Source organism: Harpia harpyja, chromosome 23 (genome assembly GCF_026419915.1).
Source record: "Harpia harpyja isolate bHarHar1 chromosome 23, bHarHar1 primary haplotype, whole genome shotgun sequence".
In the NCBI taxonomy this organism is placed as follows: Eukaryota; Metazoa; Chordata; class Aves; order Accipitriformes; family Accipitridae; genus Harpia; species Harpia harpyja.
Genome location: NC_068962.1, coordinates 4018400 through 4040599, shown reverse-complemented (window position 1 = coordinate 4040599; position 22200 = coordinate 4018400). Strand labels below are relative to the sequence as shown.

Genomic DNA, 22200 nt, shown 5'->3' with positions numbered 1-22200 from the left:
TTCCCAGTGACATCGTAAGCAACAACCCAACAGAGTGATAAAAAATAATCATAGCTTCTGTGTCACTGCACATTAAGAACATTCTGAACTGCAGTTCTTGTGCTGGAACGATAAATCTTGTGACCGTTAAAAGAAATAGCGGCGCAGCATTGATTTTAAAATACTACGCATTGAACAGCACTGATGCACCGGGCAGACGGACGATAATGTCAGTCACTCTCAGACTTTCCAAATAAAGTTAGAAATAGTAAAATGCAGATATATGAGACGCAAGAAAAGACATAGAGGATGTAAACTCCAAATACTGGAAATGTGTGCCTTTTAATAAATCCAAACCAACAGTTTAGATCTGAGGTCTACAGCTTGAGGGTCAAAACCTCGTCGGCAAACTACCACTGCTCTGTCCCTGAGGTACGACGCGGAGCTGGAAGTTCCAGCTCCGCTTCGACGACCCGGGTGCCCCTTGACTTTTAAGTCTCCGTTCCCCTCAACCGAGGACGCCGCGCCGCTTCTGTACTTTGCCGTCGAACGCCAGGTCCGTCTCGGGAAGGCAATCGAGCGCACCCAGCGATCTACCGCGCCCCACCGACCCCTCGGCCTCCGCCGACCCAAAGCCGAGGCACCCGACGCTCCGCCGAGCCTCGACGGGACGAGGCCGGCCGCCTCTTCACCCCGAGGCCCGCCGTCGAGGCCCCGGCAGGACGAAGCGTCCCTCTGTAAAACGCTTCGCCAGCGCCTCTCGACTGTCACCCCCGGGGAGAAAAAACAAACAAACAAAACCCCCCAAAACCCCAACGGGTGTGTTTTTCACTGAAATCACCTCAGAGCCCGGCGGTGGGCCAAGCGCTGGGTTGGCGGGAAGCTCCTCCCCAGGGGTGTAGCACAGGAAGAGGTGGAGGTCGGGGGAGCTCCCTGCGAGCCCGCGGGGTTACCGTTAACCCGTTTTACTATGTGTGTGTCTTATATTACAGCCATGCTGCACATCAGTGGTCAGAGCGAGGGGAGAGGGGAGGAAAAGCCTGTTTACACAGACTGCAAACCGCCTGGGGAATAATGCAGGAAAGGAAGTGAGCCGGCTCTCTGTCTGACTGCTCTGACTTCCTGCTCGCTCTCTCACACGGGCACACACACACACACACACACACACCCCGGCCGAAAAAAAAAAAAAAAAAAAGAAAAAAGAGAGGGGAGAAAAAAAAAAAAATCAGGATCTCGTTACAAGAGCAACAGAGCGTTTGCAGAAGACTGTCAGCATGGAGAACCGGGGGATTTTACTCAGCTCCCTCTAAACTACCAGGAGAGAGCGGAAAAGTCCCTCAGGCTCTGGGTAGGTACAAGTGCTGTTGCGCCCGCCCCGGCTCCTGCAAAGTTTCGGGGGGCTTCGGGGAGGCCGGCGGCTGCTGCTGGGGTTGGCGTGTGTGGCGTGTGTGTGTGTGTGTCCCCCCCCCACTCGCTGGTGGGGCAGCGGGGGGCAAACGGCGGGCTGGAGGTGAGGAGCGCCGGGGGGGACTCGGAGCCCCACACGGGGCCGGGGGTCCTGCCCCGGGGTCGGGCCCGGCCAGCGCGGCGGTAACGAGGGCAGGGGGCGGCGGTTGGAGGACGCGGGGAGCTGTGGGGGGGGGGGGGGACGCGGACACTGTGTGGGGGTTTGTGTGTGTCCCGCCGCCTCAGGGGCCCCGGTGGAGGGCTGCCCCGGGGGGGGTGGGGGGGGGCCGCCGTCCTCCCCCCACCCCCGGGAGCTGCGGGTGTCGGTGAGGGGACGGAGCGTGTGTGTGGGAAGGGGCCGGGGTGTGAGGAGAGGCGGGGGGGGGGGACACACAACACACGGTGCCTGACAGGGCGCAGCGGGTCGGGGGGAGCCCCGGGACCCCCCTCTCGGCGGTGGCGGGTGGTATCCCGGTGTATGTGCCCCCCCCGTCTCCCTTTCCCCGGCGGTGTCCGGCTGCCGGGGCCGCCCCGTACGAGCAGCATCACGATAACGGCGTTGGGGGCGGCGGGGGCCGCCCGGCTGCCTGTCACGGCGGCGGGGGGGTGCCGCGGGGTCCCCGGCGCTGCTGGGAGGCCGAGAGGGGCCGGTTTTTTTTTGTTTTTTAGGGGGGGGGGGGGGGAGGAAGGCTCCTGCAGAAACTGCAGAAGGGGCTTTAAAAAAAAAAAAAAAAAGTGTCGGGAGAGTTTCTGGCTTGTCTGGAAACAGCAAGACTAATTGCCATGCGCTTCCGGTTTGAAACTGGCAGCAGACAACATCTTGAAAATGAGTCACTGCAGCTCACAAAGAAACTCTGTGGTTTTCTCCCTCAGGTTTATGTATTTGCTCCTTTTTACAGTTTCCTTTGTAGTCATCTGCCTTCTCCCCGGCCCTCCCCCTCCCCGCTTTTCTTAGCCACCCCCTGCCCCAAGACCCCTTGGCCGACGTGGATAGTTTCCACGACCAACCGAAAAAACACTAAAAATGTTTGTAAGGGAAGGGGAAAAAAAAAAAAAAAAAGGAGAGAGAGAGAAAGGGAGAGAAAGTGGAGAGTTGTTTTTGGATCTGGCTTTGCTGAAGGTTAGAGGGACTCTGATGCTGCAGGGGGAAAAAGTTCCCTGAATTTTCCACTGGCTGCAGGAAGAGAGCCCATTTAGTCATGGCTAAGTAATGTCTGCACACACACCAACTAATCTCATTAGGAGTTTCCGTTCCCTAACACAGGAGGGTTTTGTGAAGCCCTGTCAGCCTTTCTAACGTTGCAGTTGAAAGGGAGGCAAGTTACATCTTTATTTACTTAGGGGTGTAGTGCTAAGACAAGTTCATACAATGCAGCATCTTTCTGGTCATGAGGACTCCAACTTCAGAAGTCAATGGTTTCATTTAATTTCAAGCAGAAAGTCGTGGCTCATCTCCTATTTTCCTCATACAGGCTTTTCGATTATTTCAGATTAAATGTAATTTATGCATAAATAGTTTTGTAGGGTGAGGTGCAGAAATGGGGTACACAGAAGGCTGTGTTATGATAAGCATGTTCTGTGCATCTGTGACAACTGTATGTAATTGCGTGGTTAAAAGAGTCTTGTACCAAGATACTGAGGTGATGGGCATGTTTGAAAAGCATATTCACTCACATAACCTTCCTGTATTGGTGCTTGCGTATCTAATCTTCGAGTGATTTTGTACATAGCACTTTGGACTTAGTGGTTTGTGTAATTATTTCGTGATGATTTATTTTCTTAGCAGTCATGAAAGAAGTCTGTGTTCAGAATTAGAAAGACTTTTGCCGTGCCCCACTGATGGTTAATTTAAATTAGAAATTAACAACTTTTTGCAAAAAAAAAGTTTGGGGCAAACAAAGAAAATGGAGTCTTGCTTGCAAGTGGGTTTTAACTTAAGGAAATGTCAAAAAATTTGAATAAAATTGCATGTAATAGGAAATAACACTTAGCTACTTACTTGAACTGTCATGTGATAGCATTAAACTAGCAAATATTGTGCAAAAAAGTAGTACTTGGATGGAGGACTAATTGCAGTGTACCACGTGTTTACCTTTGAGGATCTTCAGTGTTTTCCTGTACTTCCTATGTCCAAGCTGCACAGAAAAGTTCTTCGTTAACATCACTTTACAGAGGACTTTTATTAATGGATTAGTGACACGATCTCCAGACACAGATGCCTCTTGATTTCCTAGTTGGGCAGAGAAGAATTTTTAGAATAGTCTGTAAAACAGAAAATGCCCAATCTCTGTTTCAATCAAATGCAGTCATCAGGTAGTCAGAGCTATTTTCGGTTTTGGAGTTTTCTTTCTTTTGTAAAATTCTAAATTTTAGAGAGAGAGGTGCATTACTGCGCATAATGTTAAAAAAATCTGTTGATTATGTTACAGAAGAGTTAGTGTGGTGTACAACACCAAAACTCTTACTGAAGTGCGTTCCCTAGCTCTTACTATCTCTCTTTGAAATACGGACATTAAATTGTCCGCTTACTGCATTAAATATTGCTGGAATTTCAGTGTGCCATCTACTGAATCAGTGTAGATGAAGCACACACGTTCATACGTACAGATATATATATGTATAGTCTATCTACACTATATACGTTTCATATGTTGTATTCACTCAGCATAAGTAAAAACATCTTGATGTCCTTGTAGAAAAACAGATGTAGTAGTAGTGTACTGGTTGTGTGTTCTATATGGTAGAAAGAGTGAATGAGAAGTAATCCATAGATGTGTTAAAAATACAACAGTTCTGTTTGGAACAGAAAAAAAACCCCAAATATCAAATAGTGCATGATGGTTTCCACTCAAATAATGAAAATGTCTGTAACTGAGATTTTATTCTTTACCTGTTTTAATTTACAAACCATGAAAGTGTGTGAGAAGAATATATACTGTCTGCTAAGGGATGAGATATTATCATAATTGCTTATATCTCGATTTTCCAAATCACCTCCATCAGTTGTTCCTAAAAAGAAAAAAACTACAGGCTTATATCCTTTTGGTATCACCAACTCCACCTAGACACAGCAGCTGAAATAAGCAACACGGTCTCAGGGGAAGAAACTCAGCTACAGCCTTCCTTGTAACTGTGTTTATAAACCACTGTGCACATGGATGCTTTTATATGTGGAAACAAAAATCTATTTTGTTTTATTCATTAGCAGTTCTCACTGCTTACTGATTCACAGTGGTTCTTTGCTCCCATTACTTAATGTTATTTCATTAAACTTAAATTATGAAAACAAAACAAGTATCTCACTCCAAAGACCGAAGTATTCCCCTTTGCTGTGCGTGAAGTCCAATTATGTAAACTTTACCTTCTCATTGTAATGCCCTTCTTGGGATGAAGGCATTCTTATGATAGAGGTATTCTTAAGGGAAGGTGTTACGGATCAAGTGACTTAACTATAACTGAAGCTGAAATCTACCTTACTTCAAAAATCTGTTCTGGAGGACTTAGCACAGAATGAAAGTAATTTTGCAGGTTCACCAAGGTGCACGGAGCTTGTTGCTTGCTCTGAGGATCATATGTTTACACGTAGGAAGATAGGTGTACATGACAGGGACATGGAGGTCCATCAGCTGTATGGAAAACACAAACCTTAGCCTTGGGAATGCAATCACATGACAACATGTTGCTTCAGAAGAAAGAAATAGATGCCAAAATAAACAGACATTTGGCTACTACAGATAAGGGAGAGTGGGATAAGGCTGGGAGAACCAACACACAGCTACTTGTGATGCATGTATTTATAAAAATTTATTTTAGCGAGTGTGTTTTGGTGACCTCGTATAAAATTTGTACGCTCATGTAGTTACCGTTACCTCTGCGAGTGGTTCTCTGTCAAGTACTAAATAATCCAAGATAGCAAAGAACTGGTAAATTAGCTAGTACTTCCCACAAAGATATGGCAGGTTGGACTCTTGTGCAATTCAGACTATTTATCAGTCCACGGTTTTCTTCTGGGTGTGCAGCACGCCTGGATGCTGCTGCTTGAATCCGTCTTAGAGCTGTGACGCTGATTATAGGACACGTGTTAGCCTGGGCCAGTTTCAAAGAGTACTGTTGGTTTTGAGCTGCTGTGTGTCTTTCGTGACCGCACCCAATGGTTCATGCAACAGGCTGTCACTTAGGGGCCCTTGAAAATGATGTTGTGCTGTGTATCCCCGGACTGATTCACCATGGCTTTCTCCTCGGTGTTTCCCACAATAGGGAATCTCACAGTCTTGAATCATTAGACAGATGTTTACTTCATCTGTGGCTTGTTAAATGAATCAACTAATATTCTGGAGGCTGTTGAGAGCTCTTGAAAGACTGAATATGCCTGTTCTCGTGTTGAAGTATTTTGTTGAATAATGAATGATTAAAGAATTAGTCACAATTTTGAGGAGAATGTCAAGGTGTAGGCACAGGAAGTCCAGCTCGCTGCACTGCAAAATACAAGGCTGCATGTATGGAAACAAAGCAGATGAAGCACAAAGTACCTCTTATCTGTGCACTTCACAAAAAGAAAATGCATCTTCGTCCTTAAAACTTTCTTTAACCCATTGTGGTTTTATAGGCCAGTAATTATATCAGAATTCAAATTGTTAAGGGTTTGCTGTTAAGAGTGGATTTTAATTCAAAGCTCTTTGAAAGAAGCTTGCTGCTTTTCTAAAAGCAAAACCTGAAGAAAATACCTACCATAAGCATTGAGATGAACGTACCGCTACAGCACTACCTGCCAGCTAATTCAATGCCAATTAATAACTGTATAGTCATTCTGCATTTTTAATTTTGTATGAATACCGCAGTAGTTTTTGCAGTGCCAAAAAGTACCCTGGAATTGTTGATCTGCTTAATCAGTGTAATTCATGGTCAGTATCTCGCAGTGTACTGAATAACTAAGTATTTAAGTAATTATTTTAAAGTTACATTACAGTTAAGAACATCGGAGGCAAAATTTTGCCATGTCCTAAGCAGATACAACTCAGCGGAGAATTATACTTTTTTACTCATATGGCGATGGTGTTACAGTTACCAACAACTGTGTCTGATTTTGGCCTGCTTGCTCACATAGCATTGCCTGACGGTCTAGAGCAGTGGGGTTTCTCCTTTTTGTGTCTGTGGATCCATAATTATTTTTGAGCAGTTGTGCAGATGCCTATGTTGCAGTTGAGCCTACTGTAGTAGTACTGGGGTAATTTTGCCTCTCCTTCAGGAGGAATCCATTGACCCCTGCATGCATGGACCACATGTTGAAAACTGCTCACCTAGCTGATGACACCTATGAACTTTTAAGATAAGTATCAATCAACCATGTAAAGAAAGGCTTCTAGAGATGATACAGTGTGCTCTGTCTACATCTGAGCAGTTAGATACAGCTAAGGGTCTTCAGGAGAAGAATTTCTGTCGGAAGCCAGAAACTTAGTTGTGTTGATCTTTTAAAGCACTTAGGGATGTATTTGTTTTTGAGTGTGTCAGCACTTCTGTTAATGCACTGAGACTAACTGCATGTTGCAGACATTTGAATGCTAGCATAGGCCTTGAATGTAACTAAGGCATTGGAGTGGCTCTTGCGCTCTGTCCAAGTGTCCTCCTCGTCTTCCATAGCTTTGCTCTAAATTTTGCAGTGTCAGGATGTACTGAGTGTGTGAAGGACACTGCCCACTCCACGGATTCCCCCAGACCCACTTCAGGGAGTCGTTTCAGTCACGTCTGTGTCTCTGCTTGCCAATGGACTACTCAATGTTTGAAGATTCAGAATATAGCTTTGATAACCTTTGCAAATACCAATTACTACATGTTAATGTATTTTGGCTGTCATGCAAACAACCATGTCTTAGTTTCTTCAGCTTTAAAGTATACAATTTTTTAATCTTGTGGATCCTAACTTGAAGATTGTTTGAGGTACTAGGAGAGGAAAACTTGTATCTTACATGTTGTCTTCTAGTTTTAGCTGTCGTTGAATTATGGAATGAGTCATTTGGTTGTCATTTTTATGATTCTTACCAATCATTCAAAATTGGTAAAACCTTTCTAAGCACTAACCTCAGCAGTAAGTCCTGTTAATATAATTTTACAAGATGGATCTTTCTCTGAAATTATTAGTGAACAAAGAAGTTTGTGTAAAATACACTGTCGCAGTTGTACAAAAAAGAGTAGACTTTGATTATATACTTCATCTAAAGAATCTAAATGTTTTTAATCAAATGTCCTCCTGTAAGTTTCCCATTCTCATTTTGCAAAACAGCTGACAGTTATCTGGAAAACAGATTTCTGTTACGCATCCATTTGCCTCTAATGTGGTGACAGCACCTCTTTACTGTATCTGTATATTTCTTCATCTTTCTTTTTTTTTCTTTTATATTAAGAAAATTGATCAGATGTATTTCAGTTTAAGCTTTTTGGGAAGGATGCTAATGAGTCTTATTGTTTTGAAATGTTTATACTGTGGTAATGTTGAGTGGCCTTTGCTGTATCAAGTCACAATACAGCACAAACAAAAAATTTATAGACTCAAGCACCACTATTATCTCTTCCCAGCAATTAACAGTAGTTCATGAGAAGAAAAAATCTCTAAAAAGCATTTAGAAAGTAAGAAAAAAATTCCTATTGCGGCTCTGTTAGTGAAATCTGGAGAAAGTTGACTACCTTCAGAGACTTTCTTCCATGCTATACTAATATAGCTGAGATGGGAATGTGGGTTTAGATTCTAGATATAGACCTCTGTGAAGTCTGGTGACTCAGAGCAGACTCAGAGCAACTGGCGTGTGTGGTTAGTTTAGCAAACTGCGAGCGTGGAATAGGGCTGGTATAGAAAGTATGACTGCAGCACTCCTTCAGTGCTGCTGCTTCAGTACTGAAGCTCTGCAATGCAAATGCTTCCAAAACACAGCAGCATCAAAGCTGGATTGACTCCCTGGGAGTAGGGTACAATAAAACTGACTGTGCAGTCTCATCCAAGTTGAGGAGAGGGGATAGAGTCTTTACGTTTTATTTAAACGTGGAATCTTACCCAGGATTCAGCGTACAAATCAAAAGAGTGGCAGTTGTATATCCTGAGCAGCAGAGACACTAACAAACCAGTTGGTGTATTGATGTCACCTCTAAACATAGGCAATCTAAGCACTTTGTATACAGCAAAGTTTGCTGTCATCATTGAAATAGTGTCCCATTTGTCTCTCCTTCATAGTTCGCATCAGCCATGAGAATTAGTTTAAGTACACAGGACACAGTACAGGAGAGTAACAACCAGATCTTCTGGTGGCTGAAATCTCGTGTATTTTATGATGCATTCTGTTGGGTATTCCAGTGTTTAATGATCGATGTTAGGGGAAATGTGTAGGTGTGACCTTCAGGTTCTTGTTGGTGTAGTAGACAAGTGAATAATGTCAGAAGATAAGAATCTTTTAATTGGGTTTCAGTTTAGCTTAGCGCATGATAAACATGCAAAGCAGAACTTTGATTAGCACTGAGAAAGAAGGAGAACAGCAGATTTTTGAGATTTTGACATGTAAGAGTGATTCTTAATTTAGGTGTTTACTATGAGACCGTTGCACATAGAAATAACAGCATTTAAAGTGAGAAATGCAGACCTTGACTAGTGCTGTGACTAGTTGCTCATTTTTTATGACTAAGGAACTTACACCCTGGCTTGTGCTCCAAGAACTATCGCAATAGCGCTAACGTTTTGGGAAGTAATTGTCCAGGTAAAACATCTCTATATGTATGCAGGTTACCATCTGCTGAATTGTGGTACACTGTTTTCAGTGTAATGCTACGACTGACTCCCCTTGCAACGTGAGAATATACAGGTAACCCTGTGTGTTATTTAATAGTTTAATGGCTCATTTTGCTAATCCAGCAAATTCTGAAAATTCAGTGTGTATAGGAAGGCGAGCTCTGACTGCCAGTGTAAGCTGCAGTGATCTTGCTGTGCTTCAGGTCTTGCGGGAATTGCCAGCCACCCCGGTTTGCCTGAACAGAACTCCCAGGACTGCATTTCCTGTCCTTTTGGCCAGGTTCCTCTCTGCTCACAGTATTAAAAAGACCTGCTTGTTTATCTGAGTTTCTAGTCTAGGAAAAGTCAGTCGAGAGGGGAAGGTTAGCTTAAAAATCTGAATACAAAATGTATTAAAAGCGACATTTGAGACAGTCGATAGTATTAATACACCATTTAAAATATTAGAGCCACTAGCATAAGTTACAAAGCATTCGGTCTGCTGCCACAAAATTGGAAATTTTAATACTTCAGTTTAAGAAGGAGGTACAGATAAGGAAAAAGCATTTACATTTGGGAGTAATCATGGCTTGATACGTCAAGTAAACTTTCAGAATAGCCACTGTTCCTGGAGGCTGTATCCTCTGCCCTCTTTAGCCATTTTTTTTGTTTTCGTGCATATTTTCTCTGAATTTATCAAAGGGACTATCAGAAATTTTATATAGGACAGTCAAATAATCATGATCTGTGTCCTACTGATGCTGACAAAAATGTAAAAGAAAGTCATATGGGAAAAATAAACATATAGGGCTGGCTTTGAAAGCAGAAGTCCCTCGGATTGCAGTGTAGCGTATTGCCAGCATGCCACAGATGTGCACCACATGAGCAGACAGAAAGCGGTGTGAGGAGTCTGCATTCATTTTACGTCTGTCCCAAGGTGAACGGTTGGAGCCATTATGGATTTATGTAGTTTTGTTTACGGCTAGCTTTAGAAATAGTTGAGCAGGTTATTTTTTTAAGCCTTTCGCAGGGAGGCAACTAGCCATATTCCCTCCTGCTTAGGGCTTTTACTCCAGTTGGATTAAACCTGTTTCTTGAACTACATCCTTATGGAGAATCTGAAAGCACTCGTGTTTTAGAGGCGGTGTCATCACACCTCTGCTTGGCAGGCGACCAGTCCTTTGTTGTATTAATTTGGAGGTTGCAGAACTTTCTTCCTTTGGACATCTGCCTCAGCCTTTCTTTGACTTAGTTAAAATAATTAAAAAGTGCAAACACTGTATTACCAAATGTACCTACTGGAAGCGTTACTGGACGTGTGTGTGAATGCTTGCTTTTCTGCAGTGGAACTTGATGTTATCCTGTAATATTTTGCTAGATCTTGCTGCTGTCTCTTTTGTGTTGCTCTTAACCACAAGAGTCTGTTTATTTTTTTAAATGTGCTGGGCCAGAACAGTGGGTATTCATGCTTAAGAAAGAGACCTTGTAAATTATTACTGTAAATGATCTTTTACATTAGAATATGAAGAGAAGACTATTACACAGGAGCGGCAGAGTAGGCATACATACCTCATGTGACTCATGTTAAGTACATCGGCCAGCAAAACCCTCTGTGTTTTTTTGGCACATCCTTAAACCAGTCTGGGTTTGTGTGGCAATATTACTGTAGTTTTGCAGCAAATTGTAACTTGTGTGCTTGGGCACTCTGTAACTTTTTCTAGTGTTTCCACTGGGTGGTGCTGCAGGAATTCCTATTTCTTTTTTTTTCACTTGAATCTGCATTTCCCAGAAAGACGCCTCTAAAATATAATAGGAGGAAGTCCTGATTTAGAAAGTTTTTGCAGTTTCAACACAATGGAAGAACTCGGAGGATGCTCTGGCAGGAAATGTCCTGGTTGCTGGATGTGGAAAAATTACCAGCATTCTGTATCATACACATAGTTCCCTAAAGTGCCCTGGGTATGGATTGCACCATTAGTTTGATTTATTACCTTTAACAGAGAAAGTTCTGCATCAAGTTAAAACAGGTACATTTACACACTTAGTTGCAAGCTTATTTTTTCAAGGCCAATTAAATTAGCAGTAAGATCTCCTTTGATGAGTATTTGAAAACTTTCTGAGTAAACAAATTGATATTTGTTTTTCCTCCTTTCTGGAAGAATCACTAACTTTTCACCAACCACATCCTATTTATCACCCTTGAAGCATCTCTGTTGAGAAATAAAGTGTGAGGACTGACTCAGACTTTTGCCTTGTTCTTTCAAATGTTTCTGAGCAAACATTTGGGCAGATTTGGCAGTTGTCTTTTAACCTTTCATGATATACTCGTTGTACAGATGAATTTTCAGTGGAGTATGTTACGGCTGACTGATTTTTTTATTACTCTAGAAAAGTTTCTTTTCCGGATGAGCAGCACCCTTTTCCTTCTCTAATCAAATGCAAAACAAGTGTGCTTCAATTTTTTATTGAAACTAAAATGTAAAAGAGAAAAATTGGCCTAGGGGATTTGTAAGCTGTTCAACTTTCCATACAGACATTAGCTTTAGAACTATGTTAAAAATGTATATAGCTGAAACAGCTAGAGACTGCCTTATTCCGTATTTTTCTCGAAATACACTCTTTGATATTTGTCATTATGGAATGGAATTGTTTTGGTAGTTTCCAACAAAAGTTTTTTAAAACTCACATAACTGTTTATTTTATAAATATTAAAATACTTTAGAAATGAGTATGGTTTAGCCAAATCTCAAATTTTAGTATTGAGAAATGGTGGTTAAAAAAAAAAATGACAAAACAGTCACATTCTTTAACATGTTATTGCGGCAGTCATCTCAAGGGTTAAAATGAACCTGAGACACTTAGAAAAATAAAACCAGAGCTGCTATTACAAACTGGGACAGATGTAGGAGGCCAGGTTTCCTGTGGCCCATTTTCCAGTTTCCTGGCTGCAACCTGCAGAAATAAAGGAAGCCGAATGCTAACGTGAATGAGAAGCTAACAATGCCCCACGTCACGCTGCTCAGAGAAATGTGCTGTGGGCCAGAATTAGGATACAAAAGCAGTAAATTGGATGTACAAAAAATATACACACGTTTTCCAGAGTAGTCGAAAAGGAAAAAAAAAAAAGGCATCTGTTACAGAGAAACGCTGTGTGCTTGCAAAAGCACAGACTTGCCTGTAAGGGAAATATAAGTGGAGGTGTGTGCCTGCTGTGGTGGGGTATACAAAAAGGAGCTGAATCTTTTGCAGCTGCTTTGGCTGGAGAAGGAATCAGCAGTTTCTTCATACACTAAGGGAAATGAATTTCCCTGCCCTGACTCTGCCTCTTAATCCTTTTCATGTACGTGTCTGATCACCATCTCTCTATGACTACCTACAGTGCATAATGTTGGCTAACATGGCTTTTATGTCTTCCTGATTTAATTGATCTCCAGCTGATTTTTTCAGCCTCTGGGCTCCCCAGCCAGTCTATCTCACTCAGCTGTCCCTCCTCTGCCCCAAGTCCCACGACCTGGTTTATAGCTCAGAGTCCCAGATGTTCCTCTGCGGACCCTCTAAAGCAACAAAGCGCTCGTTTTGATCCTCATGCCTGGAGGGATTCCTGGTTTTAGCCTTCAGAACTTGTTCATGTTGATTGTCCAGGGTCAGCAGTATATCTCTTTATTTTAGAAAGGCTGTGGGGAAGCTAACATAGAATGGGGAGAAAGAATCCAGGTAGGAAACCTGGAGTATGTGGGAGAATGGAAGACAAGAACACAGCTGTAACATAGTTGTATGGAAGCTAAGGACCTCTGCAGAGGACCTGAATGCTGCAGAGCTGCTTTCCAGCTTTCTGCCTTTTTCTTCCACCTTTTCCTGTGCAAGAGTCCTGCAAAACTTAGTGCCCCAAAGAGTATCCTACTTATCTCACAGTTCATGTCATAAATCTTTCTGATACTGAGCTTTTTATTTAGCTAGCTTTGTCTCTGAGCCTCCTGGTTTTCTACTGCCTCGGTTTAAGATGGCTTGGTTATTTGTTTTATTTTGTCCAGCAAGTTAATGACTTTTTTTTTTTTTTTTTTGACCTTCATGCCACTTTACTGACATTTTGTCATACAGAATTTTGTATGTATGGTCTTGGTCAGAAAAAATGGTAATGCAGCTCGTCAGCACGTGTATTCATACATCTTAACCCTTTCTAGTGTAACTTGCATAATGTTTTCATAATGCTTGCTCGTGTTGGTAGAAGTCAGTCTCCAACACTAAGGGGAGAGACAGTGTTTGGCATTTGGGCCCCTCACCTAAGTGAGGAATTTCGGCACGCCCTTTACAGGAAAATCATCTCTTAGATGGGATGCTTTGTCCTGTGGATGTCTCTGTCCTTTTCTCTTATTCTCTTCAGGGAGGCTTATGGTGTTGACTTTGCTGCCGCTCCAAGTTTAGGCATTTCCGTTAGTCCCTGAATTTGGTTGAAATGAATAAGGGCAGTATTATCAGCACAGATAATTCTGAGTTACCTCCTTCCTGAATCAGTCCTGAACTTAAAATTTGATGTGTGGAGATCACATCGTATCACACTGATCGTGCAGTTGGTAGGCTTTGTATGGGGGGGGCACGCATCTGAAAGAATGTAAATTGGTAACGCAGAGGGTGTTAGTGTGGTTACCTGTCACAGCTGCCTGAGGAATGGACTTTCAGAAAACTTGGTCCTGAAATATCCTTTTGCTGTCTAGTGCAGCATTTCCAAGTATAATTCCTTCTAGCTATGCCAGTGATTATTTGCATCAGCAGTAGTGGAACTGATCACAAAGTAAAATTATTAGGCTATTTAGGTCAGGCCAACCTGGCAAATTTTGTTTCATGGCTTACAAAATATCTTTGACTGTCAAATGCATTGTGTAAATATTTAAAAAATGGTAAGATGGCAAACCCCCATGTATTAATAGATGAAAAAATTAATTGACTTTTTTGTCTACATGAATTTTGATTAGGCTTTCCATGACACAGAATATATTTCCTACATAGGTTGCCTGTCTCATTCTGTACCATAAATGGATGTCACTATCTAAATAAGTGATTTTTTAAAACTATTTTTCTTCTGTTCCACGTAATTCAGTATGTGGTGCCATGTATTATTTATTGCCTAGCATTCAAATCCTGTACTGAGCACAGAAGTAACAGGAATATTTATTATTACTATTTAATATTAATAAAGAGTTGAATGAAATGTGAAATACATGCCCTGTAGGAAGTGACCACATCCTAACACCCGTTTCTGTCAAATTAAGGCAAGACGCTGAATTCCCTTTGAGTCAGTAAAAATTCAAAAGAATTAGAAAACACATAAATGAAATACAGTGTTTTCTGAAGATTTCTGACTCCTCCCAGTCATAATTTATAATAACTTCTAATACTGGTAGCACATTTTTGGTTAAATGACATGTCTTGTAATACATGTGTCGTGATTCTTTTGCTCCACCACTCAAATGAGACACCAGTTAAGGCTTAGTACACTGTGTGGCCACGTTGTCCTCCCAAGAGGATAGTTAATACTTTGTGGAATCCTAAAATGGTGCCCATAGAGAAAGGCAGGTTAATACTTCTGTTGACTTGATTGGAAATGAAATATTTTGCATCAGTTTAAAAATCCTGTCACTGCAGGATCTTGGATTTTTACTATTCCCCTGCAAATCACATTTTAGAGAATGGAAATGAGATGCAAAGATTAATACCAGTTTACCAAATTAAAGGTATTTTAAGATTTTACATCACTATATATGCTGAGTGCAAAGCTTCTGTTAAAGGTAGTTACAGCTGTGAATATTCAATGCAACTCAGACCTGAACGCCTCAAGTTGGGTGCTTAGAAAAAAAAGGGCCATACAATTAATGGTAAGCTGAAAATGTAATTTGCATGATTTGCCTCATGTAGGAATCATATAGATACAGTTGTTATAGAAGCAGTATGGGAAGCTTTACACAGAAGCTCAGTGGCAGATGGAGGGATGGAGTACAATGCAGCATTGGGCTGTTATAATCTCATTTCTGTATGAGCAGACTTTGGTCCTATCCAGTAGGAGATTTATGCACGTACCAATTAAGCACATCGATGCTGAATTCTGAGGTGCACGGGGCCTTTCTAAAGCCTGTTCAGAGCTACACACTTGGAGAGTTGATGGTAAGGCAAGCAGGGTGGCGAGGAGCTGCCTAAATCTAATCCCACCACAGCCATCTGCCCTGGGTCCAGCACCTGAAGTGTCCCCCAGAGATTATGTGAGTATCTCAGCTGGTTGAAGAACTGATCACCAAGAACTGAACCTCTTTGGAAAAGGTGGCAGTAACCTTTTCTATAATAACCTGATGGAAGTCACCTCTCCTTAGTCACCGGGACAGATAGTGTGGGTGCTCCTGTAGGATGTCCTCACCCACGTCCGTGCATTTTGCATTACGCCTGTGGCTGAGTCACCGTGAGGCCCACACTCAGTAGATAAAGTGGAATCCAAAACTGTTCAATTTTACGAACAATAAGCATCAGAAAACAGGTTCATAATGGAAAGCGTAGTGCAACGTTAGCTGTAGGTTACCCTGTGAGTGTTCTTGGGCAGAGGTGAATGGGGATGGAGGAGACGGCAGCAAAATGCGTGTCACTGTGAGTTCAGTTCCACCTAAACTCTCTGAAGATGCATGACTGCTGATGATCTGAAGGAAGATGTAATTTAAGGTCTGGATGAGAGAATTGCACCTCTGAGGTATTGTACTGTTTTGGCAAGTGGCATGGTGGTGGAGTTTGGTTTAGTGCTTCTATAACTCTCTTCCGTCTTTAATTTCCTCAGCTGAAGTTCTACTGACAGGTCTTTGTAGCATGGGACACCTGTAGACATTATAATACAATTTGAAGAAAGAAATTTATAAGTTACTTCTAATTTTTCAGAGCAAAAAAGGTTCTCTTTGTGATTTCTTGTTCAGAAGAGTTGTATGATACAAGCTGAAATTATGCAGAGTATTGCTCTATAGTATGTGATGTACAGAAACTAAGATTATTTTAAAGTAGTATGGCTGTATATACCTACACGTTTAGTGAAGTTACAAAATTTATAAATATTAATTAAAAAGTATGTATATATGGTGCCAGATTAATAGGGATGCTTTATTAGTTATGAAGTTACAGATAAATAATCCATTAAAGACGTTCATACTTGCACAGATGGTGTAGTTTAAAGGAACTTTTAAAGACTAAAGCAAGTCTATAACTTTCAGGTATATTTAATTCTAGCTATACATTTTTTTCTTGCCTTACGCTATGTGGAAAAGGATTTGTGTAAAGTGATAAAAAATGCAGTGAAGCAAATGCAAACCTTTGAAAGTGCCAAATCATCTGTCCATATAGGCAGTTCGGTTTCAAGGATGCCTGGCAGTCCTGGGAGCCTCTGCCATCCCTTGAAGGTGCTATGTAGTTACTGTGTTACACAGCTGGGTGTCAGGGATAGGTGTTTTTGTCCTTGTCATTCAGACTGGATTCTCAGTTAATTAGAGAAATGAGGCTTTTGCAGGGGTAAGAAAACCGTCATTAATTCTGCAAACCCTTGTTTGGCCAGCGTACTTAGAAATTATTTGGACCAAAATAGAGCTCCAGACTCTGTTTTTCTCTAAAACTATCGACACCATCCTCTGGTATCCTTAACCTGTGCTTTTACGCTAGTGAAGCTTATGCAACCTGATTTCCTTAGTGCTGGAGCAGACTTGGGAGAGGCAGATCTTGTGCCGCTCCGGGTGGTAGATAGCTGGAGGTCTTGTGCCCTCTCGTGGTCACTGCACCAGGGGAGACGTCAGGCAGTAAGCCTGGCATGTTCTGGCCATGCAATAATCTATTAGGACACAAACAGTAATATATTAGGAGACAAAATGAGCAAGGAAGTTAAAAATCATGAGCTTGTTTAGATAAAGACAAAAATATCCACTGTATATCCATGTACAAAGATAAGTCAGGTAATAATTAGCCCCATTAGCAACATAGTCAGTTAACCCAGTACTACCGGCATCTTTAAATCTGCCTTAGTTAGACGTAACATGTCCAAATTAAGTATCAGAAGAGGCCAAGAAAAAATGGTTTGATATAGTGTTGACGTGCTAAGGCTGGCAATGTTGTTGAAAGCAGGAGAAAATCTCATTTTGTAGTTCTGTAGTTTAAAAGGTCAGTTTTAGCTACATCTTCATTACAGTAATAAATTGTCTTCAGTGGTAATGTTCCCAAGTTTTAAGCTGTGTATGTGCCTGTGCTGAGGTGGAATATAGTCATTCTTAAGTTTATCCCTCTATTGCAGTCCCTGAAAAAAGTTTATTCTAGGGAGGGCTCAGGCAGTTAGCAGAGAAAAAAATGTTCAGCCAACCTTAAAAGTGAGACTCAGGTACTGTTAAAAATATTCCTAGTTCTCAGTCATACATATGATAATGAAAGGAAAGATCCCTGTTAGAGAAAGGTTCAGGGTAAACATCACTTACTTTACTGTGCTTAACTGTACTGAACTTTCAGCATTTCTGCAAGATAGATAATATCTTTTGAGCTATTTGAATTGACAAACAGAAGCAGCAAGAGCCATTTCAGGCCCTGGAAGAAACAAAATGTGTAAAGGCCGTATGACACAGGGAAGGGTGCGTGTGGTGGGAGGGTGAAAGAATGTGGTTTCTCGTCCTCTAACCAAAGGCAACGGCTCTGGTCTTCCCTTTTCCTCCCCTTCTTCACAGTGACATATCCGAACAACTTCAATATACTTCTCATGACAGTAAACAGCAGTTTTTTGGCTCATTTCAGTGGACGGTTACATCAAGTCCTTTTTTGCCCCTTGTATGTTCCTTTGAAGGGTGGTTGCATACATTGAATTGAAGACACCAACTGGAGATGACCCTGTACCATGTGAACTATGTGGGCAATGCTTTTCTAAATACTCACTCTATTTTATGTGTCCCTTCACAAAATAGCAGTGGAAAAAGTACTGAAACGGGAATGCAAGACCTGTAGGTCTTGTGGATGTTTGGTTGTAAACGATATAGTAGCTTCCTTTGCTCAGTTACGTAGGATGACTCCTACACAGAGCTTATTGCTGAAATGAGCATTGGGTGGAACACCTGCTCCCAAATGTTTTTCACACTGTTGCTCTCCTTTGTCCCTTGTAGGTATGGAGAGTGCAATCACACTGTGGCAGTTCCTTTTGCAGTTGCTGCTAGACCAGAAACATGAGCACCTGATTTGCTGGACGTCTAATGATGGCGAATTCAAGCTACTCAAGGCAGAAGAGGTGGCTAAGCTGTGGGGACTCAGAAAAAACAAAACTAATATGAATTATGACAAGCTGAGCCGCGCGCTCAGATACTATTATGACAAGGTAAATTTTGTTATTCTCGTGCAGACTAAGAAAATAGAAACACTACCATTTAATATTTCACCTCTATGTGGAAGCTATTCAAAAGTTCCTCTAACTAGTTTTTACAACAGACAACAGTACTGAAGGCAATCGCAGTGGAGGTAAGAGGGCAGCTAAAAGATGCAAAGGAAAACACTGCACATCCCATTTCCTAAGGAGGGGAGGTTTTGACCTAGGTTTACACTTACTGATGCTTTCATGTGTTTATGCGTTTGGCTACCCAATATTTTCTGTAGCTTTTGACAACAATAAAATAACTGTTGATAACGGAGAACTGTTTGATTATTACAGCCTGCATAGGATCATCTGGAATGCAGGGAGGTGGTAGAAAGCAGTGATACTGCGATGCAGCAGGCAGAGCGGCAGCTTTACCAGCAGGTATCACCCGTGTCAGAACGAGGAAAAGACAAACAAAGAACCCAACAGCATAGAGGTTGGGGTTGAGTTTCCACTGGGAAACTCCACTGAGTTTTCGTGGGACACATAGATCCTGTTGGCCAGCGTTTTACCTAGTCTTGCCTGAGCTTTCTGGTAAATCTTTTCTACAATTGTATTGGGTCCTAATTTATTAGCTGGAAATACACTGCTGAAATGCTTCTACAGTTATGACAGTGCAGTATTACCTCACAAGGATCTCACTGTAACTATTCCTTTGTTTAATGCTCAGTGTTTGTAAGAGTTTGGAAATTTTCCACTATGTCATTTTAGGACAAAATCTGCGTTAGCTTCAATAGTAGTCTAGATTATATGTTGCTATCATTTAATTACCAGCAATATATATGAGAGCGCACTAATGTGATGCCTTACTGGATGAAAGTGCGGAATATGAGTAGCAAACAGAGGCAGAAGCGCTGGTCAGATGGTGGGTGTCAGAGCAGGGTTATGTTTGGGTCTATTTGTCAAGGTAGTAGTGTCACGCTGAGCTCATCTCAGGTGAAGGCTGTATTTGCTGTAGAATGTTAAATTTACTCCTACTTGGGAACTTACCTTCTGGGTATCTCAAGTCAAAATAGCGGAACATGTGCTTTCGCAGGGGATTCTTCATCCAATTTTTCTGCCCTTGCAAGACCTACTGAATTTTGTCCCTCCTTCACAGATACATCTATTGAGGTTTGATAGAACTAATAATACCCAAGGAGTCAGCACAATTTAGGCAGCAACCTTGCAACTGGCAAGCTGTGGTTATTTGCACACTCTCAGAAGCTGGTTACAGGCGGATAGTGTAGGCGTACACTTAGGGCAGAATTGTTGGCTGTTGAAAGCTCCACTTTCAACCTCTTCATTTAAAACTGTAATCTGAAATAATAACATATTGAACATAGTTATCTGGAATTATTTAGATCACTTAATTTGCTTCTGATTTTCAGACATCATGAGCATGCCCACAATCTAGAAGACGCCAGTAGAGGTTACTGGTAGCTAACACCTCTGAAAATAAAATTTCTGCCGTATAGTGGGAGTTCATAAGATCACTGTCACTCTCGTGAAACCATCCTGCACTTTGACATTTAGTCCTTAGTCTTATTCTTCAGCATGAAGCAAGGTGGCAACAGTACAGCAGAGAATGCAAAAATGAGAACAGGGAGTAACCAGGATATGTATTAGATTGCTATAACAGAAGGATATTTGAAGGGAATCTCTCAGATGTGTCAAGATACTGAAAGGAAAAAATTGTAGAACACAAATATGGAGATGCTAAAATATCTTGCATATTCACCTTTCTCAATTTCAGACTCCAGCGAATTCAAGGAATTTCCAGATTGTTTCTCCAGCCTTTTTTCGATGAACATTATATTGTTTTCACCAATTAATATTAAATCTTTTCAGGATAACTTCCCCTTAAATAGATTTTTTTTTTTATAATATGTCTAGATTCATACTTTTACTATTTCCTATATTTTTGAAGATTAAATATTAAAAAGAAGGACTGTTAGAGATTGTGGATATTAAAAAGGAAAACTTCATAGCCATGCTTAGTGGTCTGTTGTCATATTGATTTTCAGAAAAGGCAATGAGATGAGATTACACAGTGAGTAACACCAGTGTTCAGCACAGTTATGGCATGCTTGCTGCCTGCACAAGGCAGAGGAAACTAGATATTGTTGCTGAACTGAGCTCAAGAGTACTGTTGTCATGTATTATTTGTAGTGCACTAATTCTTGAAGGGCACAGTGGGGCTGGGCACTATGCAGCCGGTCTAACACAGCAATCAAAAAACAGGCTGACTGCAAATTAACTGTGCGCAATTTGATGACCACTTTTCATTACTTACGTTGGAATTTGGACGGACTCCTTCTTCTCCTGTAAGAGATTTTTAGAGCTGTAAGTTCTGCAATGAAATGTTTTTAGTATTTTGTCCACTAGAAGTCAGATTTTTCCACTTAACATGTTTCAAAGGTGGCCTGACTGAGAAGGCACAAAAGGATTCAGAGAGGACAGTGCAGCGGCTGTTCCAAGCAGTTGGTGTGATGAATTCCCCTTCGCTAAGTGCTAAAAAGGCTTCTGCTCAGCATGGGGAAGCTTGCTTCATTATATGACTCCAACCCCTCTGATTATAAACTTGACTAGGATCAGTGGACAGAGTGCCTGCTGGTGAATGCACAGCATATCCAGGCAGAGCCCAAATACACACGGTTAGTGCCTGAACAGACATTGCTTAAAAACAAGGGATGAGGTATTTGTACCGCTTTTCCTTTGAGACGTCTCTGATCTCTTCAAATCAATGGAATATAATGGCTCCTCACTTGAGGCTCCTTTTCTTCTTTTATCCCTTAACCTTTTTTTTTACCCTTGTACTGTTTTCAGTTGCCCCCCCCCAGGACACCCACACCTTTGTCATCTGTTTCGTCTCTGCTCACGCAGCATCTGCCAGAGGAGTGGCTCTACAGTTTCTTCGCCAGGGCTCTGGCTGAGGTGATTGCTTGCTGTTCTTACAGCTGCTTTCTTGGACTCTGTGCTCTCTTCTGTCTGCAAATTTTATCTAGGTGTGGCACAAGGATTTTGGCCATTTTTCCAGGAGTTCTGCAGCCCGAAGGAGGTCGTAGCTCCTAGATGGAAAGAAGGATGAGCTCTTTCTTCCCCATGTATTGTGATCAGGGTTTGAACCCCAAACCAAAACCACGGCTATTGCTATTTAAATTGAAGGAGTAACTCCTTTAGCAGAAAACAGTGGGAGCTCCTCACTGTCTGTGTGGGTATGGTGTGTGGTGTCCTGTTGGTTCCCAGGCAGTGGAGAAAGGCAGGTTATCGGGAGAGTGCAGAGGGACAGGGGAACTTGCTGCAGGTTTTGAAGTGTGAGAGATACTGGCCTAAGATAGCAGACAATGAATCCTAGTAGGCTGGCAGGGAGTGCTCAGCAGTGGGTTCAGTCCTAAACGCTTCCTCTGCCTTCAGTTCAGTCTCTGCTGCATAGCACAGAAAGGGAAGAAGTCGAGGAGGGAAGGAGAGGCTCCTTGGCATTCTTCTTTCCCTTCTGCAAAACAAAAGGGGAAGGGCTGGTGAGGTGAAAGAGCCTCTCTTGGACTTTTGCACTCCTCTCCTCTGGACCATTCACCAATTTGTGGGATAAACCAAGAGCAGTCTCCACCCTGAGGTGGCCTTAAGGAGCCTTCTGAGATCCTTGTCCCCTCCC

The 22200-nt window shown here is 42.0% G+C and overlaps 1 protein-coding gene across 1 annotated transcript in view; it reads left to right on the top strand.

The window, feature by feature from the left end:
• The first annotated feature begins 878 nt into the window (after positions 1-878).
• ELK3 (ETS transcription factor ELK3) overlaps positions 879-22200 on the top strand; it is a 39625-nt gene continuing 18303 nt past the window's right edge. Inside the window, exons 1-2 of the mRNA XM_052774641.1 lie at positions 879-1327; positions 18322-18530. Of these exons, the coding sequence (XP_052630601.1) occupies positions 18324-18530 (207 nt within the window). The 5' untranslated portion in view covers positions 879-1327; positions 18322-18323. The remainder of the gene's footprint in view (positions 1328-18321; positions 18531-22200) is intronic.